The following is a 23906-nucleotide window of genomic DNA, read 5'->3' on the forward strand; positions in this document are numbered from 1 at the left end:
AACCAAATGAAATAAACAGGCAATGTACCACTTTTTCTGCAATGGGAAGATTAGCTTTGTTTCCATCCTCATGTCCATATGGAGCAAGGCCTGCCTTATCTTACTTTCATCGATTCCTATTGCTATCGATGGCAACCCTAAATCTGAATCCTGCCACAAGCCGCGCGGCGCGTGCACAATGATGGCTACATGATTCATTGAAAGGTTGGAAAGGGTAGACGATAATAGCTTATTATTTGCTGAAACAAGAATGATGACATTAGCCACATTAATACACAAAGTTCAAAAAGAAAGGAATCAGAACCGAGGTGAGTAAAGTCCCATGATTGGGATCCGGATCCTCACAGAGGATCCTTAGAGGATCCGGATCCCTTAAGTTTGTCCTATTCACACACTAATTTTAAAAGTAATGTACCATGCAAGTTAAGAGAGGCTCACACTCGTATTACACTGCAACTTTTAATCACAAAATTGGATGAACTAGTTACCACCACCACTGCAATACCTCATCCTAGGTGATGATTTTACCATTAGCTCAAAGCCATCAAGATTGTACAATTACAAGGATGCGGAACGAACAACTATAACTCCTCCCATCATCTACGATGCCTAGTACTACAAGAATTTTCAAAAAAATCAAGAAAACTTGGAAAACCCACTTTTCTTGTACTATTATTCCTCCTCCAGGTTGAGACCGCGGATTCGTTGTCGCCTCTTGTCAAAAACGGCTTTAAAAGACTCGCGTTCTGCACGGATTCTCTCTTGGAATACACTTTGCCCTTTCGATTTGCCAGTAATCCGGGTTGACACAGGTTCTTCTGGTACAGGGTTGGATATCTGCATGTGTTACCAATGAAAATAACTAGGTCACAAGCGCGAATCCTCATGCAAGAGGATGCATATAGATAGTTATTAGATGAGGAAAAAAGTCAAGAAAAACCATGAACCAAAACCTACATGAGCGTCCAGAAAAGTAAATGCACAGCCAAAAAAATAAAAACTTGCATCGCCATAAAAGCAGACTCCAAACCAACCCCCACCGCCAAAACCATTCACCAAATTTTCAATCGTTTCAGAAAATAATACATGCCTATGTGTCTATTACAAACATCACAGAACAAGAAAGAAACAGGAAGTGATATCCAGGGTACCCACCAAGTTGTATCCAGCTCCAGGCCCAATAACTAAGGATACGTTTACTCGTCTAGCCACACCTATGGAAAAGCCAGTAGAGCCAACCTGCAAAGAGGATAAGCAGAGGAACAAGATATAAGATACTGAGAGTTAAAATAGGCTTTCCAGAATCCAGGGAAAAAAATAAAGTTGATTTCCGTGCATCGAAAACAACAAAACATCTGCCAAAATGAATGGTGCAAAGAAATAACTAGATATCTCTGAGATTGTCCAACTTTTTTTGGTACAAATCGATCATTTGAGTTGGGAATTCTCTTAAACCTTTTTTGTTTGAGTAAAATGGTTAAACAGTAGGGCAATTTTACAAAGGTGGTGGGTACGAATTTAATGTTTGATTGTTCAATATCTAAGAATCTCCAGTAAAATGGAGAACAAACATTAATATTAACCCAAACAATTGAAAACAACAAATGATGGATAATATTACAATGAAGTGACCCAGCTAGTGACCTAGTTATAAGGAAGCACAGTTTTTTCTGAAAACTTCTCTTGTGCTTTACAAAACATTTACAACCATAATACTTGAAGGCCATGACTAAAATGAAGTATCAGAATAAAAAACAACGAAAAAGGAAAAAACAAAAACCACCAGGATGGTAAACATAAGCAATGCAATCCTAGAGTGTGTATCATTATCCTTAATACGCATGGGACCATCAACATCTAGCATAGCATACTGTGTCATCGGTAATTTATAGCAAATCAAAGGCCCATTCATGCTTATGTACGGAAAAGGGCCTACTTGCTATGATTGGGATAACAATGCTAAAGCTGCTAAAACGTTCTATATCTGAGACGAAAAATATGATTATGTGCAAAAAGCGCAATTTTGTACATTCGCTCCCCTTTCATGCTTTTAAGCACCATTGAATGAACAGTAATTAGCCAATCAGGGGATTTCTTTCTTTCTTCTCTCTATTTATTTATTTTTTGAGCATACCGCCCTGCCATAGTCACGAGTCCACTCATAGTCATGACTGTTGTCATAGTCAACAAGGTAGAAATTTTCAGAAAAAAACTTTGAATTGGGAGGGTGATCCTCCCAGTGAACTGACCGTTACCCCAAACCACAGGCGAACAAGTAGAGTATACTAGGGCGCTCGAGAACCATGTTGAAGGAACTAGGCAAAATGACCTTTTAACTTCGGGAGAACGTGTGCTTTCCTATCTTTTCGTAAGGGAAAGAAGCGGGGTACAAGAATTGGTCAATTTCAGACTTTCAGAAAAAAAAAAAAACACTTGTTCCAAGGCCTAAAGTTTGGAAAAACCAAAAGCCAGAGCTAGAGAGGTTACTTGTTTCAAACTTGATTGTTAACATTATTGCACAAGGTAATCAACAATCATTTCCAACCTAAGCTTCTTCCATTTTAAAGCTTGATTTGTATTATTTTGGGGAGACTACCAGCTTATTTCACCACCCCTCAATCATTCTTGTCACAAAAAGTAGAAGTAATAGTGATAATGTATCATAAAACATCAGTGAATATTCTCTTTATTAATGGAAATCCTACACTCTCTCAAGTACAGAAACTAGCACCAAATGAAGACACAAGAAAGAAAAACAACAGGTCCCTTTTTTTTGTTTGACATATAATAATGAGAACAATGGTTGTGAATGCCTCATAAAAATTCCAAATCCAATATGTATCACATACCTGGTCACCCCAATGCACAGATTTACCTCCCTTGGCATAAGCCTTGATCAACCCAGAAACGGAACTTAAATTCCTTTTAGTAGCTTCAGTTCTTTTGGCATTACCATCATCCAAATCATCTGACCATTTACTTCTGCCCAATTCTTTCACTTCTTCCGCAAGATGCTCTCCTTCAGCATCCCATTTCTTATCATCCTTCGATGAACCTAAATAATCAAAAGGATGTAAGTAGTATGACCAGGATCCCGGCCTCACAAGACATGAAACAACTAACAAATGGTGTACTATGAAAACGTTTCAAGAAAATCCTCTCATGTGTATTAAATTAACTAGCTCCACAGTTTTTCGATTTCCATAGGTATCTTTCTCATATACAGTAAGGTAAACTCATTTTCCATCTCAACAGCATAAATCCAAAAAAAAACATTGGCATCGGAAAGGTGAATAGTATTAGCTAGCTACTAAAAAAGCGACCCCAATCACAAGGAACTAGAGGCCTTAGCATATTTTCCAATTAAAGGTACCATGGGTATCCAGAAGGACCTCACAAAAAGGCAATTCTGACCAACTGGTAAGGCAAGGAGCCCTTCTAGAACCATGTCCTCCCTCCAATCAAATTACACAGGGCTCCATGCAATAGACCCCCTCTGTGAAGCCTCTTATCATGCTAGTACAAAACCCTAGCAACTCCACGACACCCTACCCTAATAAGGGCTAGGGTACCTTAGTCGGGACCAAAAAACACACTGGTTTGAAGGCCATAAAGAAGAGTTTGTCAAGGCTCAAGCCACTCAACCTCCGAGAGAGGAGCACTACCTTGACTGGTCATGAAGAGAGAGGGGTTGTTGGCCAACATACGATACTACCTCCGTCCCTAAATAAGTGTCCGGCCTGCAAACCTAGGTCTTTAAAAAGATACATTTTTTCAGTTAAAAATTTTGAAAAAAATTCCCGAACATAAAAGAACTCATTGATATCTATTGATTTGTGAAAAAAAAATTTGATTATACATCTTTTTAAAGGCCAAGGTTTGCGGGCCGAACACTTATTTAGGGATGGAGGGAGTACATCGTAAGTGTACAACAACTAATGATTGACATCAGGTAGCCCGCATCACATCTACCACCTGACTCAACTCTAAGTCTCCACATATCACTTAAATTACATCTGTGAATCCCATAAGATGGAGTCCAACATTCCAATGGTAGGACTCAGAGAGCCTTGTCAACGTCCATTCTGTCCACCATCATAGGAAGCTTACCAATTGGCTTTGTTCTCATCCAAGGTTGCTTTACAAGGATGGTTTGACATAGCATTGAGGACAAACATCCAATACACACTAAGCATACTTCACTCTCTAGTTGGCCACTATACTCTGACATCCCTCTCTCTAAGTTTGTCTCTCTCCTCCTCCACCTCTGGTGGTCTTGAGCCGTTTTAGTGCCCACCATAGTACTGGATGGCCAACTAGATATGTTGTACCTTAACAAATATCTATCAGACAAAGTGCTGCTCTAAGAAGCACAAACACAACATAGACTCAAATATAGACACATGACACGACAATTCGATATAAGTGGACGGCAGGGGACACAACAAAATTAAATAAATATATGTATTAGAGCAGCACATACCCAAAACTAACAAAATCAACTCCAACTCAGCATATATATGAAAACTAAAACTGCTTCTACATAATAAAAAGATGATCCATGAAAAGACAAACAACAGGGCACAAGTGACATGTTTGTACTAGTAGTATAATTTTTAACCCTTGAAAAAAGTATCCTATTGTGAAGTGACACCACGTGGTGTCCCCTTAGTGTCTCAAGTTGCGACACGCATGTCGTGTTCTAAACGTTTACTGCTAAAATTTTATCATAACTGTCTCATATGACTCCTCGAGTGCTCCCTCCGTGTCATTGTCAGTGTCCCCGATGCGTACGACATGGATTTGGCGGCCGCTTAGGCGTGTCGATGCTTCTTAGGCACGCTGATTCTACAACATACAAATGAGATACCCCATTGGCAATAGGAAGACATAAATATCCGGAGATCAGGAGATGTCCAGAAATCACGAATAATCAGACACACAAAAAAATTCCAAACTGCATAACGAGTGATTGACTCAGCATACCATCGGGCAAACAATCATGCGAGAGAAGGACTGTGATCTCATTTCTTTCATCCAAACCAGGGAGGGCATGTGCAGAATCTCCATCTTCTGTATCCATATCTACCTGGAAAATTTTGACATGAAAAAACAATATGCAAGCCTATTACTTGCAGAAACTATTAATTTCAAAAGGACGAAAAAGAAGAAAAAGGTCATAAACTACTAATGGAAACGGATTAGACATCATTGACTATGTAAAGTACAACACAAGAACCGATAAAAAAATGTACAACACAAGAAATTTTGGGCAAATATTAACAGTTTTATTTCTCTTCTAGATTTCCTTTCTTGTTGTGACCAAAATCTTCTCTACTTCCTTTCTCATTCATAATAAAATATGCACTCATTAATGGTTTACATGCCCAAAACTTCTCCATATAGGTTGGCTACCATAGCATGACAAATATGCCCACTTGTTTTAAACCAGTTCAGACATCAACAATATCAGTTATCCTTCATTAATCAAAAAAGTGCACAACCCCACTTTTCATATTTCTAAAACTAGTGGCAACGCAGAAATTATTTCAAAAGTCCCTTTCACCCAACCGACGGATCGTATCACAATCTTACTAAACCGAGGCAAGTAAAACATTATTTACTAGGAAAAAACATTTGACAGTTACAATCAGAAAAAAGAAAAAAAGAAGATGAAGGGGCTGTTTGACATAAGTGACAAATTACTGAAAACTTTTCAGTAATGAGTTTGAAATTGAGAAGTCAAGCATACAGAAATCTGTCAATTGAAAAATAAACTTCACCATATATGTTAAGCGTTAAAGTGTAATTCCAGTCTATCTGGAAATTCAAACACCAATGAGCAACTTAGATTAAGTGGTAGCTGCTGATGCCCTATCAAACGGCTAAATGAAGGATATTTATGAAAAGCTTTGGACTTGAGAACTGCCAATTAAATGCAAGTGTAGGTGTTTCCTAGAAAAACAAACAATGGCCAGTCCAGTAAATAAGTAAAACTAGAACGAATGAGCAATAAACAAAGACGGCTCAGACAATAAATCAGGCTCTTCTTAGGGAAGCAAGATATCTCCACCAGGCCTCACCTAACACCTTAAAGGTCTTAACTTGGTTTAGTCATTATCGAATTTCACTTATATGTACCTCAATTGACAAACAACATACCACAACAGTAATTTGCCAAGAATTACAATGAAAACAACCACAAAGGAAAAGCAAGACAACAAACGTAAGAAGCAAGAAAAAAAATCAGGAACCATCTCTTATGCAAGAGAACCAGAATATACGTAACCTTCTCCACCAGGAATTTAGAACCGCGCTAATTTTTTCTATTCAAAATATTACTCCACAGCAACTTCCAAAGCAATCTATAGTGTATATTTATATCGAACCAAAGCATATAATAGATCAAATTACCTCTTGAATCCCGCTTTCCTTCAAGTCGTCTCCTTCGAACAATGACTGCCAGGAACAAAAAATTCATACAAGTGAACAAAAACATCTCATTATAGCTCAAAAACCAATTCAACTATTTACGCTAGAATGAAAAGCCAACTCAACGTCATAGCTTTTCTTTTGTACCTATTAGGGGTGTGCACGGGTCGGACGGACGGGTCGGGTTCGGCCCCGAACCCGACCCCCGACCCGACTGGTCGGTTATCGCTTTTTTTGGACCCGAACCCGAACCGAAGGAGGGGGGATACCCGGCCGTGTAACCGATTTTTTTGGTCGGGTCAGTTTTTGGTCGGGTCGGGCGGGTCCGACAAAAAACGAAGTAACCTATGTGAATTCGTTACCTTTTGCCGGGTCGGGTCGGGTAAGAAAAACAGCCCCCGAGCCCCGAACCGAAAACTGATTTTTTTGGAAACATGTACCCGTACCCGACCGAACCACATGTTCGGCCCCGCCCGAAACCCTTCGGGTCGGGTCGGGTCTCGGTTTTTTTTTTTTTTTTGCACACCCCTTGTACCTATAATAATTGTTGTAAAAAATGTAACCTAATTAAAAACAAACCTTTGTATTCAATTTCAAGTACAATGATGGTGCTTCTTCCCACCATCCAGCCATCTTTTCTACGTCATTCCGAGTGAAACCATGCAAATTTCGAGCCGCGCAACCCTATAAGTCCATAAAAAACAAGTTACCAAATTTTAGAAAAAAAATCTGTTCAACTGCTATGGCCTATGAGAACACCAAATAAATTTTTATTACTGCATAATGAAAGTGCTGGAGTGTGATATATACTCACCACTGGATCCTTATACGGAGCTTCTACTAAATAAACTTCATAACCGGATCTCTGAAATGTAAGCAACAAAAAATAAGCAAACCTAATAAAAAGCAATGGTATCTCAAGCAAGTACTTTAAGTTGAAAGTATGAATCATAAAAGTAGCAAGAGTACTGGTACTGGCAGTAGTAACAGGCAGTCTACTACAAAAGACGCGAGCTTGGAATTTGCATGTAGCCTTTATAGGTAAACAAGCAAAAGAGATTTGAAAGCGCATCTCACCAAATAAGCTCCCTCTATTACACTCTATTATATGTTTCCAATAACCCAGATAAAGTAAATGTAAAGGTCTTAGAGGCACAATCATAGCAAGTAAGCTATCCCTGAAAAGTAAACGTATTTATAATACCCTGACAATTCACTAACTTCACAGAAGCCTACAGTCCTATAGATAAGAAAAAAATCAACGAGAATCGCATCAATCCACCCCCTCGGTGAAAGACCTTAATACGGCCTGAGGATTTCCGAACTGGTGCTTAGCTTTCTAACAAAGCAAGTTGCATCAATCAAGCAAATTGGGCGCAAAACCCACAAATTTCCAATTTATAAAGAAATGCCTGAGCCTCTATATCTGTCCGTACAATTCTGAATTCCCCAATGTTAGCAGATGACAAATACTCCGTAACAAAAAAAATTGAGCAAATGATGTTGCCGAGTAGAACTAATTGTACAGAGTGAGGACCTAAATGTTTACTGTCCCAAAAAACCTCTAAAGTTTCCGAACTCAAGTAATGCATATGAAAGATTTTTTTTTTTTTTTTTTTTATCAGCAAAGAAAGGTTTCTCTATCATTAATAAAAATGATACAAAACAGAAACCTGTAGTGATACACCAGGGACCATCATGCACAGAGAGTAGTACCCATAGTTCTGAATACCGTTTCGGACAGGGTACCGGTTTTCCTACTGGTACGGTACGTACCGGTACCGGTCAGGTACCGTTTCGGATTTACTGCAACTACAATATATATAATAATTATATGTAATTATAATTCAAAAAAATCCCCCATATCATACAATTCATCATGAAATATCTCTACTAGAGATTCTCTAGTCCCACATTGCTTAGTTACAAAACTCTTTTTCACTTTAAATGACTTTGCACACTAGTGAACTTGTGAATGAGAACCCAATAAGAGGTCTCGCGCGCTCGGGAAAATGTGCCGTGACCGAAGGCAATTTGGAAAAACTGATTCGAAAACCAATTAACCGGGTGCGCGTCACGGGTTATTCGTGCGCAGGGGGGGTGCAAATCCGGGATCTAAGCCTCGCGCACGTACTATGGTTAAGCCCGTGTTTTGCTAAAATTTTTAAAAACGTTTCTTTAATTTTTTGGGCCTAAAACGTTTTTTTTTTTTTAAACGTTTCTTTATTTTTTTGGGCCTGAAACGTTTTTTTTTTTGGGACCAGAAAAAGTAAAAAAAAAAAACTCTGCAAAATTTCGGCCGGAAAGGCCGGTATCGGGATACCGGCCGGTATTTCCCGAAAAGTCCGGTACCGGCCGGTACCAGCCGGTATTGAGACCGGAACGAAATTGGGGGGTTAGGGTACCGGTTCTTCGTCAAAACAGTACGTACCGGCCGGTACGGAACGGTATCCATAACTATGGTAGTACCTCACCTCACTTTTTTTTTTTAAAAGCAGGGGAAAAAAAAAAAAAAACCCAAACGTTGGTAGGGCATCAACAAACACCCAAAAAGAACCCAACCCAAACAAGTGAACTAGGCCCAAACACCCAAACCTAACAACAGCAGCCCAAACAAAAACCCACCTGCAAATGAAAGAATTTTTTTGCAGCAAATGAAGTTTGTTTTATAACTAATTTGAGAAACAATTGCAACTCTTTTTGATAATTGCAACTTTTTTTCATAGTATTAACAAATTTGAGAAACAATTGCAACTTATTTTCATAGTATGAAATCTTTTTCTACAAGCTTGACCAAAAATTTCTCAAGCAAACATACAAAATGAAGACAACTTCCAAAAAATACAGCCTACTTTCAGCACACCAAACCGACAATGAAAAGACCAAACACATGAGAAATCTAGGTAACGGCCACCACCAACCCACTAGCTGGTATCCAGCCAAACAAACTTCTTTTCACTTCCAGCTGTCCAAAAAGGAGAAACCGAAGCCTTCCATGCAGTTCAGCCATTAATTGGGAAAAAGTCGACAACATGGTGTACAACGAACACTAAGGAACAAACATGTACTCAATCAAAGCATCCCTATCATGTTGTTTCTACGAGAGTGGGCAGTCTATAGTAACACTTTAAGCTCAAGATTAGCAGACATGCACTATAGCGCATGCACAACGAGCTTTTATAGTGGAAATATAAACATGATCAACGAGCAGATATTTTCCGGAAAATCTTACAAGACCCAAGATTAGTAAGTAAGTAAAGACTGTCCATTCATAAAACAGCTGGGATAATTCCTACCATTTGTTATTTGTCCAAATAAAATTACAAGCTTACGAGCAACACACGCATCCATAGACAATGACCATATGCTACTCACAGGAAACGAGAAACCACCAACTGCTTGGGAAAATTTTGATAGACTTCCGACTCCAGTCTTCAGAGCCAAAATTGTTATTTGAAAAATTATCCTTCCAATCACAGTTTTCCTTCTATATTCTGCTAACCTTTCCAATTAAAATAGTCCCACCCTAGGATCTCAGCTCCTTATAGGCTCTTTATGCACTTAAAACTAGAATCGTAACTTTTGAAAGTTAAAAGTGCAAAGGACACAAATGATTTTGTTAACAAAACAAATAAATTTTGGATGAACACTGTTTGAAACAAATTAACTGCAAGAGGTCTCTCACTAAAGAAAATCTACATTCAAGGGCGAGGACTCTCAGACCTCTAAATCCCCAGGAAAAAGGATATTGAAAAACAAAATACTCGGAGCGGTTGTGAGAGAGAGAATTGAGGGTATACCTTTGCAGTTGCCCAAAACTGAGCAAAATCAGCTACCCGCAGATTGCGGTCATCCACTAACGAGGCACACATACCAGCAACAAATGGGTCAATTTCCGAACATAACTGCATCTGTTGTTAGTGAAAATGAAGGCAGTGCATAGGCACTGCATCACCTTAACTATAATCAAACTAGATTTTTGAACTTGTTCATCATGGCAAGCCAGCATAATTTAGAATAACCTTTCTAAAAAATTGCTTAATTAAGTGCTTTAAAAATTTTGAAATGTTTAAACTCTACTGTCCCCTAATCTAAACAAATATCAGGCACAAAATCACCAAGATGAAGGGTAGTGGAAGAAGGAAAGAACTATAAAAAATGCCAAAGCACAACCAAGCAAGTAAAGAACTCACGTGAATCAATTCGTACCAAGCTACAAATTGATTGGTGGAGGGGATAAATGCAAACAATAAAGCACTATTTAAAGCTTTCAGTTTTAAAACAATTTGGGTGTCTCGCCACGGAACATGCTTACCAATTACAAAGGAGAAAACCCCTTCATCAAGGGTCTTTTTGAATGCCTTCAACATGCTTGACCGATAAGCCTGTTGCAGAGACATACCATCAACTCAGTAAACTAAGAAAGAAAACCATTATCACATAAACAGTAGTTTACTACATGAATTGACGGCAACAATGCCAAAGATATGAACAGAGTCGTCGAGTCGACGCCCTACAAAAAATTGTATCAACCAATATTGGTCATTTGAGAGCATTGATAAAATTACAAGGAACAGTGAAAACACTTCCATCAATATGAATCCTAATTCACACTTAAGACTCATAATGAGAGGATAGTGGGACATCTTGCAGAGACGATGTGCGTTTATTTCTTACAAAAGTTTATACCACACATGAGGACCCCTTGCTATTTATATACCAGGCATGCAAAAGAGTCAATGTTAACCTACGCCATTTCCTTTTGAACCGCATGTAGAGTCTATGCTGCATGGACTCAGGTATGAAAGTCTTGTGGTAAGTGTCAGGTTCATCCAACCCACATGCCCAAAGACATTGAGTCGTGGGGAAATAAACACATTTCATAATACTTATAATACCCTCACGGGGTGAAATGGTGTCAACAAAGTGTCAAGAGTCTTTCATGAAGCTTATTTGATACTAATATTGGAAATTGAATTAGTAAATAAGTTTGTGGGATTCATCCACTATACAGATGGGAAGGCAACTCACACTGTTACTCAAGTGTTGAGTATCCATGGGTACTTCATACATAAAGTATAGCCCATGTAACAAAGTGCACGTTAACCTGCCTCTAAGGTGTGCCTTTCATACTCCTCTATACGCCCAGGTATCTAATACTCGAATATACGCCTTTCTTTAGACAGCTCACGCTTCTGGCCTATATCTGTGAACCAGATAGGAGTTTCGATTGGAATAGTCTCCCTTTCGAATACGTTCCTTAGGAAGGTCCCTTGAGTGGCCTATCAATGTTGAATTGAGAAAAGAGAATTTTGTCTTAAGCCAAATGGAGCCATTCTTAACCTTCATAAAAGTTTTGGAACTCCCCAAACAGTAACTCACTTTTAAAAAGACCACTAGAACAGACTGTTTCCTCCATCAGAACAAATACATGGATAAATATTTTCCATCCATGCACATGGACCAAACCAACAGAAAGTGCCAGAATTTTTCTAGAAAGAGAATTAGTTCCTTTTCTATAGGGAAATGGAAATCCATATGGTAACCTTCACCATGGCTAATGTAAAGAGTACCAGCTTCTTCACAAAGCGGGCCAACCGTAGTAGCCCAACTGCCCAAGTATGTCCAGAACTTCTTTACAGATTCGAATATATTGTAGAACACTCGTTAACCTTCCCATAACAGAAGCCAAAAAAAAAACAGCTATACATGTCTACACAATGAAAGTCATTGAAAACCAAATCCATAAGATTTTTGAGACTTCTTGGATTACCTCTTCCATCTCAGGTTCATAACAGTACTCCATGACCTTCTTCATAACTGGTTTCTTTCCTCTCACAGAACTTGAAGACTTTGAAACATCACTTTCCTCCAACTACAGAGTAGGTAACAACTCAAGTCTCAGATATCCAATAGTTTTTCATCTCAGAAATCAAGGTTTTACAGATTTTTTGAAGCTCAAAATAAAGAAGATAAGAAGCTAGTGATAAACCTTTTCTACTTCAGTCATGAAGTAATCATCCATGGAATGGATTCTTGGGGCATCACCACCATTTTCAACCTCAAGATCACGCAGCATCTTTGCCAAGTAACTCTTTCCGCTACCTGAGAGTAGAATGCAGCTGTTAGCTCTACCTACCAAGAGATGCTAGGGACACATCAATTGGTCGCACCCCTGTCACATACATGCATGTGGGTCCCTAGCATTAATTGTGGAATGAGACCCACATGCATGTATGTGAGAGGGGTGTGAATAATTGATGTGTCCATAGCATTATTGCTACCAATATGGTCTATCCAAACCATAAAATTGCTAATTTAACAAATCAGAAGACCAAACTTCAATGGAAGACAGAATCTTTATTCTTCTGCATTATTTTATGCAAGTCCCCAAAGAACAAGTACCCAAATCACGCGGAAAACTTTTGTGGTCATCAAAGTAACATTAGACTTCCCACCACCTTTCCTTCCCATCAATGCAAGTAAAAAACTAGCGATCCAATAAAATGTCAAATTGCTTGTCTGAATCAGCCACTCTCAAAAGAAAGCAAAGAATAAAAAGGTCATACAGCCAGAACATCCAAAAGAGATGAATAAAGGAAAAATGGGCTCATACACCATTCTAAACGCCACAACTATCTAACAAGTCAAGGAATCAATCCAGGGTTGGGTTAGTCTGCTAAACTCCAACGGAAATACCGTATGTTTCACAATACATTTAATGTGGTTGATTTCAATTCCTAGCTTCAAAGGTTTCAGTGATGGTGCTCAACGGTTTTCTAAACTTATTGTTGGAGAGATTCAAGAACAACCTATGTCCTTGGATAATGATGCCAATTGTTCATATCATATTTTCCTTCATCTGGTTTAAGCCTTTTGAAAATTAAATAGGAAAAGTTTCTCAACCCGGTAAAACTGAGATTTGAAAATAAAAAGTATATTACCCCACCAAGAGCGGCCAATTCCAGCAAGTATTGCTGGTAATAGCGTACACATAACCAACGAGCACAAGAGAAAACAAAATAATATTATAGTATGAAACTTTAGATGAAATAAAGTCAAAGAACGTTAACAAATAAACCTTCATCTTGACTATTTAATGTTATGGACAAATATTCCAAATGTGCAATCACCATATACACATTTCAGCTAGATGTATTGATGACACACATGGGAAGAAGGGAAATGCATGTGAGTAATAAGCTTGCAATTCGTGTTTTATTCTAATGTATTTTACACATGAAAAAGTATCCGGAAGGATTTCCAAAGGGTGTGTTTTACTATTTCCAAAACTTTCTATGGCTGTTGGATCGGCCTACTGGTCATGTTACAGATAAGACATTCTCAGGGTGTTATATGGAGTCTTTATTATATCTAGAACAATTTAATTAATCAACTAAAAATTCAGAGTTCTGCAACATCGGAGTCATTATCCTAGTAAAATTAAAACAACCCAACAGGTAAAAGTCCAAACTCAAAAAAAGATACCTGGAAGCCCCCGGAGGATTATCACAATATGATCAGGACGGGTTGCTCGATGTGGCTGCTTAAATATGTGAGATGCATCAACAGCTTTGGGCTTGTCTGAAGATGTGAGTGGAAGAGGGCGACTCTGTCCCAGATATTTGCTACCACTATTGTTTTGAAATTCCTAAAAGCAAAATGGCAATTAGCCACTAGAAGCCAAAATCATGCTCGAACAAAAGATATGTTCTAAATAATAAGAACAAACATCTAAAAGCTCCAATGAAAAAGGGCTGCCAATAACTATCCATGCTTATTGTTCTTTTTTCGTAAGAATGACAACGTCAGAAAGTGAAACTCTCCTTAAATCCCATGTACAATCTCAGTTCATAAAAGTATCTGCTAGCATAAGCATTCCGAAACAAAAGATCAAGGAGACGAATTATCCTATTTTGTTTCCAATTCCTTTTCTTAAATGGTTCCAAAGTCAATGTATTATAATCTCAAGTCTCAAATAAATACCTGGTAAACAACGAAATAATTTTTCAGAAAATAGGTGCAGATAATACAACTGTTCAATGGTGCAGAACTACGCATAACTAAAAAATAGACTCCAACAATTATAACAAAGGCAACCAAAAAAGACATAACTAACCATGACAAGTGCAACAGCATGAAGGATGCCGGAAAATAAAGAGTGCTAGCCATACCTCAGTAGCAAAGCTAGTTGAAGAATGAAGACGTGATCTACCATGGAAATACGGTCGCGCCAACGAGTTGGTTTCAGCAACTGAAGCATACGATGCAGGCATGGTAGGTGCAGAACTAACAGCAATAGGAAATAATGAAGAGGGTGTTATAGCTGGTGAAGACGAGGCATGTGGCCCAGATAAAGGGTGCCCAGGAGGGTCCACTGGAAGAGGTGGCGGTGGTGAAGCAGGAAGAGGAGGCTGGACATTAACCATTCGAGAAGCTTGCAGCGTATTCGTATTATCGAACGGAAGAGATACATAACCATCTTGTCTGTTTAAATATTGATTTCCACTCCTATCATTTAGTTGGCCGTGAGAATGAATATCATGGTTCAGCTGCATAGGATTCTGCATTGCATATGGCTGCAACATATGATGGTTACGATTACGGTTCTCTGTTGAGAAACTACCACCCTGTTGACTCTGAGGATAGCTGTTACCCAAATTCGAGTAATGCTGAATTTCTCCTTCATAATAAAGGGCTTCCGCATCCGACCTTTGTCGAGTATGTCCATTAGGCTGCCCATATTGGCATTGCCCAAATTCTTCATTATTTCTATAAGCCCGCGAATTCTCTTGTTCTCCTCCATACTTATGCGGGTTCTCCAAGTGAAAATACGACCCCTTCCTATCAAAATTACCAAATCTAGGATCCCGAAACTCATTCATCTCAGAATTACTATGCGGTTTCAATGTCATACCATTCCTACCACCTCTCAACTCATCGAATCTTCCACTCTCTGCACTATCAATACCACCAAAACCCCTGTCGAAAACCATATTTCCCCTCAAATACCCTTCGGCCACACAATCACCAGCCACGCCACCGTGATCGCGAATCAACTTCAACCTACGCTCGTTATCCATTGAAGTATGCGGCGGATTCATTGCGTCATCGTTCGCAAAAGCGCCCCTTCCCATCTCATCAACTCTCATCCTCTTGAAACCCGTACCCCCGTGATCAAATCTATCAGAGGCAAAACCGTCCCTATAACCCCCGTGAACCATAACAGAGTCTTCGAAACTAGGGTTTCTATGCCAAGGCCGTGGATCTACGAGCCGATCATCCGGAAAGGGACGGTGGAGATTGACGTTCGGCGGGGGAGGGTCGAGGAAGGGATCGAATAAGGGTCTTTGGAAGGGGGGAGGGGTGGGGGAGAGAAAGCTAGGGTTTTGAGTGAACGGGAGGGGTGGGGGGCAAAATGGAAAGTGAGAGATTGAGCAAGTTGGGCAGGTGTTATTACCTTGGATTGGCGGCGGCGGCGGTCGGGGACGCCATGAATGCTCCATCTTTGTAGGTTGATGTTGTGGTGGAGGGTGGTATGAGGAGGATGGGGTAGATTGGAGAGAGAGAGGAATTAGGGTTTCGAATGTGGGGATTTGGGGTTTGTGGGGAGGAAGAGAAGGTAAAAAAAGAATTTTAAGTGCTGTTAATGTAAAAAATTGGGGTTTCGCTTGCCCGTTCCACCTAACTTTTTTTGCACTTAAAAAAAAAAAAAATACCCGTTTTGTCGATATTCATTTTTTTGGCGTTTGCGTAAAGGTAAGAAAATTTTTTTGTTTGGATTGATGTTTGAAATTTTTTTTGAAAAATAGTAGGAGTAATAAGTGTAGAGAGATAGAAAGAGAAATGTTCGGAATATGGGGAATTTAGGAGGAATTTTTTAAAAAATGCTTTTTGAATCCTAAAGAGATAATTTTTTGACTCATTTTGTCGAATCAATAATTCATAAAAATTTAACGTAAAATTAACAAACGTAAAAGAAAAATTTAATAAGGACAAAACGTTCACTTGTTTCTTAAAGTTAAGTGAAATGAACAACATCTACCATGTTCGTTTTGAAATTTGAGATTCTCTCTCTGCGCATCGTTCTTAATAAATTTTCTCTCAATTATTACTCGCATTTCTCTCTCTCCGTTCATTACCCAAAATCTCAAAACCAACATAGTTGATTTGAGTAAAATGGACTAGCTGCCATTAGGAGAAAAAAGAAAAACGACATCATGAAACTTAAGAACTACTCCCACTAAACTAGGGTCTAGAATTTAATCTGAACCGTCCAATTATTTTATCAATGTGTTGGCATATTTTGGTGCAAAGATGTGGTAGATGTGGGGAGAGAGTTATGTAGAGAGGACCCGAGTCCATGAAAAACCCAGAAATTATTTACCCCTCAAGCTCTCACAAACCCACAAGTTATCTACCCATCAAGCTCTGGAAAAACCCAGAAATAAGTACAATTGGAAACGGTTTGGGACAGGCCAGGGCTCACTCTATCAATCTCAAGAGGTAACCATCAAAATCAAGATCAAGGAGGAAACGGTTTCCATCAAAATCAAGGAGACAACGATTTCTTTTTCTCTCAATCTCAAGAGGTAACCATCCACATTTAATCCGATCGGCGGTGGCACACCGACGCCGTTCCAGTACTTTGATGTGTTGTTGGGACGGAGAAGAAGAAAAGTGAAAAGAGAACAAAGAAAAAAAAGTAATATTTTGATAGAGAATAGATAAAATAGATAGTATCGGTATAGTATTGAAAGAGATATAGGTAGCGACTTTTGTTGAGTACCTACTGACAACAGAATACCAAGGTCATGAGGATACTGTGGTACGACCACTTACATTAATGATTCGGTCTTGCTATTGTCAGCCCACTGGGCTGACGATGAACACACTAGAAGACAAAGAAAACACGCATTTCGGTATACTTTTTACACCCTATAATACACATTCACACACTTATTATTGCCAGCCCATTAGGCTTATTTTGAGAATTTTCCTTGATGATTTATGCATAACAAAACGTCACTCCCTTGGAACATAGTATCAAAGTTTATAGAAAAAGCCTTTAATTGCATAAATCATATCTACTAGAACACTACAAGATTTTATATCAGAAACTCGAGTACAGGAAATTATCAACACAATACATACACATCATTCCTGAGGAAGCTGTCTACGCGGGGCCTCCCAATCATCTAGCCAAACGATCCAGAATTACCGGTCAGGATTTTGATGATGTGTTGCAAACTTGCAATCTTATGCATTGAAACAGAGAGGAGGACCAATATTAGCTAGTACTAGATGCATATACATACCAACCAGATCTTTACTTTAAAATTATTTTGGGTAGAGTATTCAAGCAACTTTTCAGAGCAGTAGCAACAGAAAACCCCCAAGTAGGAGCTGACTTGGGGCAAGTCCACCTGCCTTATTGGAGATGCCAATGCAAGTTCAATAGAGGAACGAGAAGACAAATACCGAGTAAACGAGAAGAAACAGACCATTTCTTCGGCATAAAGCTTCTCTTTCGCCGCGGTCCCATGTGAATCAGTAGACTTCTTGGCTGCATCGTTCAAGTGCAGGTGCTCAGCTTTGCCAATTTATGTAGATTTTCGGAAGTTGGTGTACCAAGTTGTCGTACTCCTCGCATACTTTTGGCATCATGAATTGGTCTCGAAATTCTAGTTCGCTTAAGAACGATACTTGCTTTTTACGTGATTCTGTGCTTGCAATTACTTCAATGAACTTGTGTGTTCCTGGAGAAATAAAATCGAATTCATTCAATAACCAAAAGCCCATTTACTTTGGAAGCATAGAAATCGTGTAAAAGGGCTAGCCAATAATGTCATGGCTCATGGTTTTATTGTTGTTAGTAATCATAATTATATACTTGAACCTGTCATCCCCAATGTAGGACTCAAAAATTCACCGAGAGCAATAAAAACGATGAGGATAATACCAATGAAAGGGGAAATTTTATAGAAGAAGGGGAACTAGGACGAATTACTATCTAATGGGATAGGATGGGGCAGAATTATTGGCAAAGTACACGCATTACACAGTAATTGGTTAAAATTCAAAGCTGAAAATTCAACAGGAGGGATGGAGAGAGTCCCTCAGGTAGCTTGGTGAGCTATAACCTGCCAATGAGACCGGCCAGAGGGGAGGCCGGCAGACAGTTCTGCTAGCGAAAGGGGCTACCGGGCCAAGGGGTTTCGGTGCACCTTTTTTGCACTATCTCTCCCACACAGAGTAGACCCACAATGCCCAATACCCCTTTGTTGTGCTCATGTGGGCAGCACATGGGAGACAAAAATTGGGCGGAATGTAACAGAGGGTTGACATTGAAACTCATCAAGAACTAAGGTTAAAATTGTTCGAAATTAAAAGTACAAGGACTAAAGTGGAATTTGCTTCAAACTCGAAGGGATATACGGGAAATTTACCCTTAAAGTAATATTAAAAAACTTCTCTTTTCCTTTGCTGAACAAGCTTAAGATCCCAGAATTGCCTAGGTGGTGAAGAATGTGCACACTTACTGTACCAATAATCATGCCAAAATAGAATTACCATAAGTGAAAGTCATTAATGATTGAGGAATATAAACTACCTCCTAGAAATTTGCTTGTGCAATTCCACTGAGATATACCCTGTGTGGCATTAAACCCTTTCATGGATAGCAGATTCACACCATCCGATTTAGGCTTCAGGCATCTAAAGAAATTGGTCTCCCTTGCCATGTGTATGACTGCTTTAATCTCATGCCACAACTTCAGAGTTCACACTAGTTGAGCTATGGTGCTCTAGAATTTCCTATTTCAAAAAGGAAAACCCATATTAATAAAATGATGATCAGAGGATGTCCTCAATAAGAAAATAACCAGAACTAAAATTCCATTAATGCTATAGGTTATTACCGAGTTGTTGTAACTTGGCATTTCAGAAGGTTCTTGAAAAGAATATCCACGAAAATATGAAACAGCTTATTTTGCTAACAGAAGTTGTTCATTATACTCCTCAAATTCATCGTCCAAATCCAAATCCTCAGCAACAACATAACCAGCATCTTTCATTTGCTTTGTCAATCCCCCCAACAAAGGGTATATCTCATTTGCTTGGGAATTTGATGTGTCCTCCACCAAAAAAGGGGAAAATCCAGCACCCGCATCCACCCAAGCACAGCCCGGAGCCTTTGTCACACCCAAGTCCCTCATTAAGGTCCTTACCCTAGCTAGCTTGTTCCAACAGCCAGCTGAAGCATAGATATTAGCTATCAGAACATAGTAGCCAGAATTTCCAGGCCTCATTTCCAACAATTTTTCAGCCGCCCATTCCCCCATCTCTGTGTTTCCATGTATGCGACATGCTCCAATAAGAGTGGCCCACATAGCAGGGCTTGGGTGGTAAGGCATCCTTCTGATAATCTCTTCTGCTTTCTTCAGTAAACCAGCCCTACCAAAGAGATCAACCATGCAAGCATAGTGCTCTAAACGAGGAATTACGCCATAGACGGCCAACATCTTTTCAAAAAGCATCTGACCTTGGGTTACAAGACCCGAATGACTACAAGCAGACAAAATAGCAACCATAGTTACATGATCTGGCTTTATCTGGAACCTGATCATCTCTTCAAAAAGTTTTATTGCAGCCTGTCCCTCTCCTTGTATTCCATAACCAGCTATTAATGAAGTGTAAGTCACTTCATCCTTCTTGCTTAGCATATCAAAAAGTCTTCTTGCTAGAAAAACTTTTCCAGATCTTGCGTACATATCCACAAGAGAATTCCATAGCAGTAAGTAATCATTGAACCAAACACGCCTTATAATGTAACAGTGAAACTCCTTGCCATGTTGCAGATTCGCCACTCGGGCACAAAGTGGAAGAATGCTTGCAATTGTCACATAATTAGGCTCAATGCCAGAAAACAACATTTTCCTAAATAGAAAGGAGGCCTCCTCAGAGAAGTCCCAGTGTGTGTAACCAGAAATAATGGAGTTCCAACTTATAATACTCTTAGCTTCTAATGATAGGAATAAATTGTGTGCATGCCTAAGGTCTTTGCACCTGGCATACATATTTATTAAAGCATTTTGAACATTATGAAGTCCACTAAAATGACTGCGAATTGCAACGCAGTGAATCTCCTTCCCTAGTATCAGCGAACACATATGGGAGCATGCACCCAAACCAATAAGCACCGCAACAGAATCCATATGAATGCCAGAGGTCATCATCTGTGGTAGCAATTCAACTGCACCCTTATAGTTTCCAGTTTTCAAGCACCCTCCAGCTATGGTGTTCCAGGTTATTATATTCAATTCTATTCCCTGCATTCTCATGCTTTTAAAAAGCTCAAAAGCTTCTCCCCACCTACCTTTGCAGGCATATCCAGAGATCATTGAATTCCAAGAAACAGCATCCTTTTCAGGCATTTCGTCAAACAACTTCCGAGCATCATCCACTTCCCCACACCTTGCATACATCAAGACTAAGGCATTTTGCACAAACAAACACCAATCGAGACAGCTAGCATCAATAGATTTATGAACCTCCCTCCCAAAATCAAGATTTAGTTCTTGACCACAAGCCTTGAGAACAGATGGGTATGTGAAATTATCAGGTCTAATTCCTGCATTCACCATTTGCCTGTAGGTAGATAGAGCCCCCTGCCATAGCCCATTTCTCACGTAAGTAGAGATAAGCAAATTCCAGTGCAAAGGGTGCAAACTTTCCGAAGTCTCAATTACAAGATGGGCATCAACAAGGAGATTAAAGGCCGAGTAAAAGCTGATCAGCTTGCGAACCAATATGGGATGTTTGTCAAGACCTGAAGAGATAACGAAGGCATGGAGCTGTCTACCCTCTGAAAGTGACTTAAGGTCGGAGCAAGGTATCAAAAGAAAAGAAGTGGCACACAAAATTTTGTCACGGGCAACACCAAAAGAAGACTGGCATCGGATGAGAGAGAAGGTCCTGAAGGCTTGAAAAAGATGGCCTTTCGATGCAAAGTCTTTGAGAGATGTGAGAAGAGAATCAACCATGGAATCATCACGTTGCCTGGTTCCAGATGTTTCTAGCAATGTTTCTCCGGAATTGCATAAGTTGGATAGGTTCTTGTCTTCAGGCTTGATTCGTTTCCACTTCTTAGGGATGAATTTCTGGATTTTGGATATAGAAAGGCCTCTCAGTCGCAGATAACATGGAGAAGACGGCATATACCAAAGAAATATGTCTTATGCATAGCATGTAGGTACTCACCACATGACTGGAAGCATGTTTCCGATGCTCTTTTTGCTAGGACTTAGTTAGCAAACTTATGCCCCTTCCACGGTGCTCTACCTGATTCAATGTTTTCCCTGCAAGCCAAGCAAAGTAACAGAACAGAAATGGCGTTCAAAAACAATAGACAAGCATTGACAACTACAACACAAAAAAGTTTATATCCATCAAAGTACGTAGAATTTGAAGCCCGTGTCATCACATAATCGATCAAAAGCCTTTAAGATAAGTTAAGGCCCTATTCAATAATAAAATATGTATAATTCCACCGAGTAGCCACATCCAAACAAGGTTTAAGCCTACATTCAATGCCCTCTTTTTTAACACATGACAAAAACTCTGTCATTCTAGATGGGGAAGACCTCACATACCTCACAATGTTTAAGCCTACATTCAATGCCCTCTTTTTTTAACACATGACCAAAACTCTGTCATTCTAGATGGGGAAGACCTCACATACCTCACACCCTTCCAATTGAGACATCAATTGTTTGCAATCCCTCGCATACGATTAGATTTAAGATATGTGCCGAATATCTCACATTCATGAACTCGTGATTTAAAATGGTGGTCTTCCTATCTTCGGTCTTTCTCTTCAAGTAAGCAATCAAAAGATTATTCGAGGACGCATTATCAACCGTAACAGTAAAAAACTTATCAATCCCCCAATCCAATAACCATTGTTCAACCATTCTACCAAGAGTCTCACCCTTGTCATTATGAACAACACAAAAATTCAGAATTTTCTTTTGATATTTCCAATTCTCATCAATAACATGTCTCGTAAGACACATGTAATTCAAATTTTGGACCAAAGTCCAAGTGTCCATTGTAAGACACAACCTTTGACTCTTAAGTATTCGTTTCCATGCTTTTTTCTCTTCCCCATATATGACACTGCTTGGCCATCGTAATCCTACGGTCCTACCAGGAGGTCTCCGCCTTGGTTGAACAAGGCTTACAAAAAGTTGGAATCCTTCACATTCAATAAATGAAAATGGCAACTTATCAATTATTATCATCTGCGCTAGTGCCCTTTTACATGCGTCAGCACTAAAGGTCACAAGCACAAGGTTTGCAATTGTTTCACCATTGTGTTCCTTTTATTGTTGAAAACTAAGGATTTTTTGCGAGCACCCGTAAATTTCTTGCTTATGGGAAATTTGGTACACAGATATGGTAGATGATGAGCCGTGGATTTTGTACCATTGTTCTTCGAATGACATGCATGGACCTGGCTTGTTCGTTTGGAGATCTCAAAACCCCTGCGCACGGTCCCCAATAAGTTTTCTCTACCTATCTCTCTCCACTCACCTCCCTCAAAACCCATTAGACCATCACCAACTTTTTTAGACTCAATCCGATTTTCAGGCACTTAGATCATCATTTGCATTTTCAGAATGTTCAGGAAAATCAAACTCAACAACATCATCATGATCAATATCATCAATCTAAAACAAATCAAAATCAACATAATAACAGTTGGAAAAAGCGGAAACAAACCGTATTCTATTGTGCTAAATTTAATCTGATTTTCAGGCACTTGAGAGTTTCACTGAGAAGAGTAAACCCTAACTAGTAACTATTGAGCTAAACCGTGTTCTAATTACCAAAAATTAGGGTTTTGAGATTGAATACCTCGTGGCCAGACATTTCTTCCCACTGAGAAATGAGCGCAGCGCGGGCGTCGTCGACGAGGTTCTGGCGTAGACGCCGGAGAGAGTTTCTTGAACTTGGCCCTTCTTAACTGTGTGAGACGAGGCCACTAAAAAAAAAACTGTGTGAGATGAGAGATGAGAGATGAGAGCCTGAGATTGAGTGAGCCCGACGTAGAGAGAGGCGCTGAGATCTGATGTTGGTCGGCGGCGAAGAGAGGAGGATGGGGGCGCTGATGATTGAGAGAGAGAAGGGGTACTGGGAGGCCGGGTCCCTGTAGTGCCTCACAATGGCGGCAAATTGCAGCGCCCCAAAACAATCACTTTGAGTTTGATCCTATCTTTTAATTTTTTTTATTGAGAAAATTGGATTTTGAATGAATATCGAAAAAAAGTTAGACAATTGTGTATCCAATATTCCCGTGATATTAACCGTTGATATTTAATAGCTTGTTAAGGAGAGCATTCATTTAAAAAATTATCTCGATCGGACCCCTACAGATATCAAAGTGCAAATATTATTTTAAAAATATAAAT

General features: G+C 39.4%; 2 protein-coding genes and 1 long non-coding RNA gene across 6 annotated transcripts; all 3 read right to left on the minus strand.

Moving 5' to 3' along the window:
• Positions 1–419: 419 nt before the first annotated feature.
• On the minus strand, positions 420–16095 carry LOC131310011 (uncharacterized). The gene is made up of 13 exons (XM_058336771.1): positions 14607–16095; positions 13921–14083; positions 12425–12537; positions 12206–12307; positions 10748–10817; positions 10233–10288; positions 7247–7297; positions 7012–7116; positions 6415–6459; positions 4987–5089; positions 2850–3055; positions 1156–1239; positions 420–837 (listed from the first exon to the last, which is right to left on the minus strand). The coding sequence occupies exons 1-13, from the start codon at positions 15936–15938 to the stop codon at positions 673–675; spliced, it is 2595 nt and encodes an 864-aa protein (XP_058192754.1). The 5' UTR covers positions 15939–16095; the 3' UTR covers positions 420–672.
• Positions 8934–10226, minus strand: LOC131310012 (uncharacterized). Its single transcript, XR_009195082.1, has 2 exons — positions 9465–10226; positions 8934–9360 (listed from the first exon to the last, which is right to left on the minus strand). It is a non-coding gene; the product is annotated as an uncharacterized LOC131310012 (long non-coding RNA).
• Positions 16096–17475: 1380 nt separating the features above from the next.
• On the minus strand, positions 17476–23692 carry LOC131311075 (pentatricopeptide repeat-containing protein At1g71490-like). Of its 4 annotated transcripts, XM_058338397.1 has the most exons (5): positions 23353–23692; positions 21694–21791; positions 19353–21593; positions 19046–19248; positions 17476–18191 (listed from the first exon to the last, which is right to left on the minus strand). In XM_058338397.1, exon 3 carries the CDS (start codon positions 21474–21476, stop codon positions 19419–19421), a length of 2058 nt encoding a protein of 685 aa, XP_058194380.1. In that variant the 5' UTR covers positions 21477–21593; positions 21694–21791; positions 23353–23692; the 3' UTR covers positions 17476–18191; positions 19046–19248; positions 19353–19418. The 4 variants fall into 4 exon arrangements, with proteins under 4 accessions (XP_058194380.1, XP_058194376.1, XP_058194377.1 ...); XM_058338393.1 differs by having other exon boundaries at positions 19353–21791; XM_058338394.1 differs by having other exon boundaries at positions 19353–21791; positions 23325–23692.
• Positions 23693–23906: the final 214 nt, after the last annotated feature.

Source organism: Rhododendron vialii, chromosome 12a (assembly GCF_030253575.1).
Source record: "Rhododendron vialii isolate Sample 1 chromosome 12a, ASM3025357v1".
NCBI classification, from domain to species: domain Eukaryota; kingdom Viridiplantae; phylum Streptophyta; class Magnoliopsida; order Ericales; family Ericaceae; genus Rhododendron; species Rhododendron vialii.

Bases quoted from the DNA above. Each gene is read 5' to 3' on its own strand.
- LOC131310011 (XM_058336771.1), bottom strand. From the start codon at position 15,938: ATGGAGCATTCATGGCGTCCCCGACCGCCGCCGCCGCCAATCCAAGGT. The intron at 5,090-6,414 runs GTAATTTGATCT...AAAATTTTCCAG, and splicing joins AGGAAAGCGGGATTCAAGAG to GTAGATATGGATACAGAAGA. The intron at 838-1,155 runs GTGGGTACCCTG...TAACACATGCAG, and splicing joins CTGGAGCTGGATACAACTTG to ATATCCAACCCTGTACCAGA.
- LOC131311075 (XM_058338393.1), bottom strand. From the start codon at position 21,650: ATGCCGTCTTCTCCATGTTATCTGCGACTGAGAGGCCTTTCTATATCC.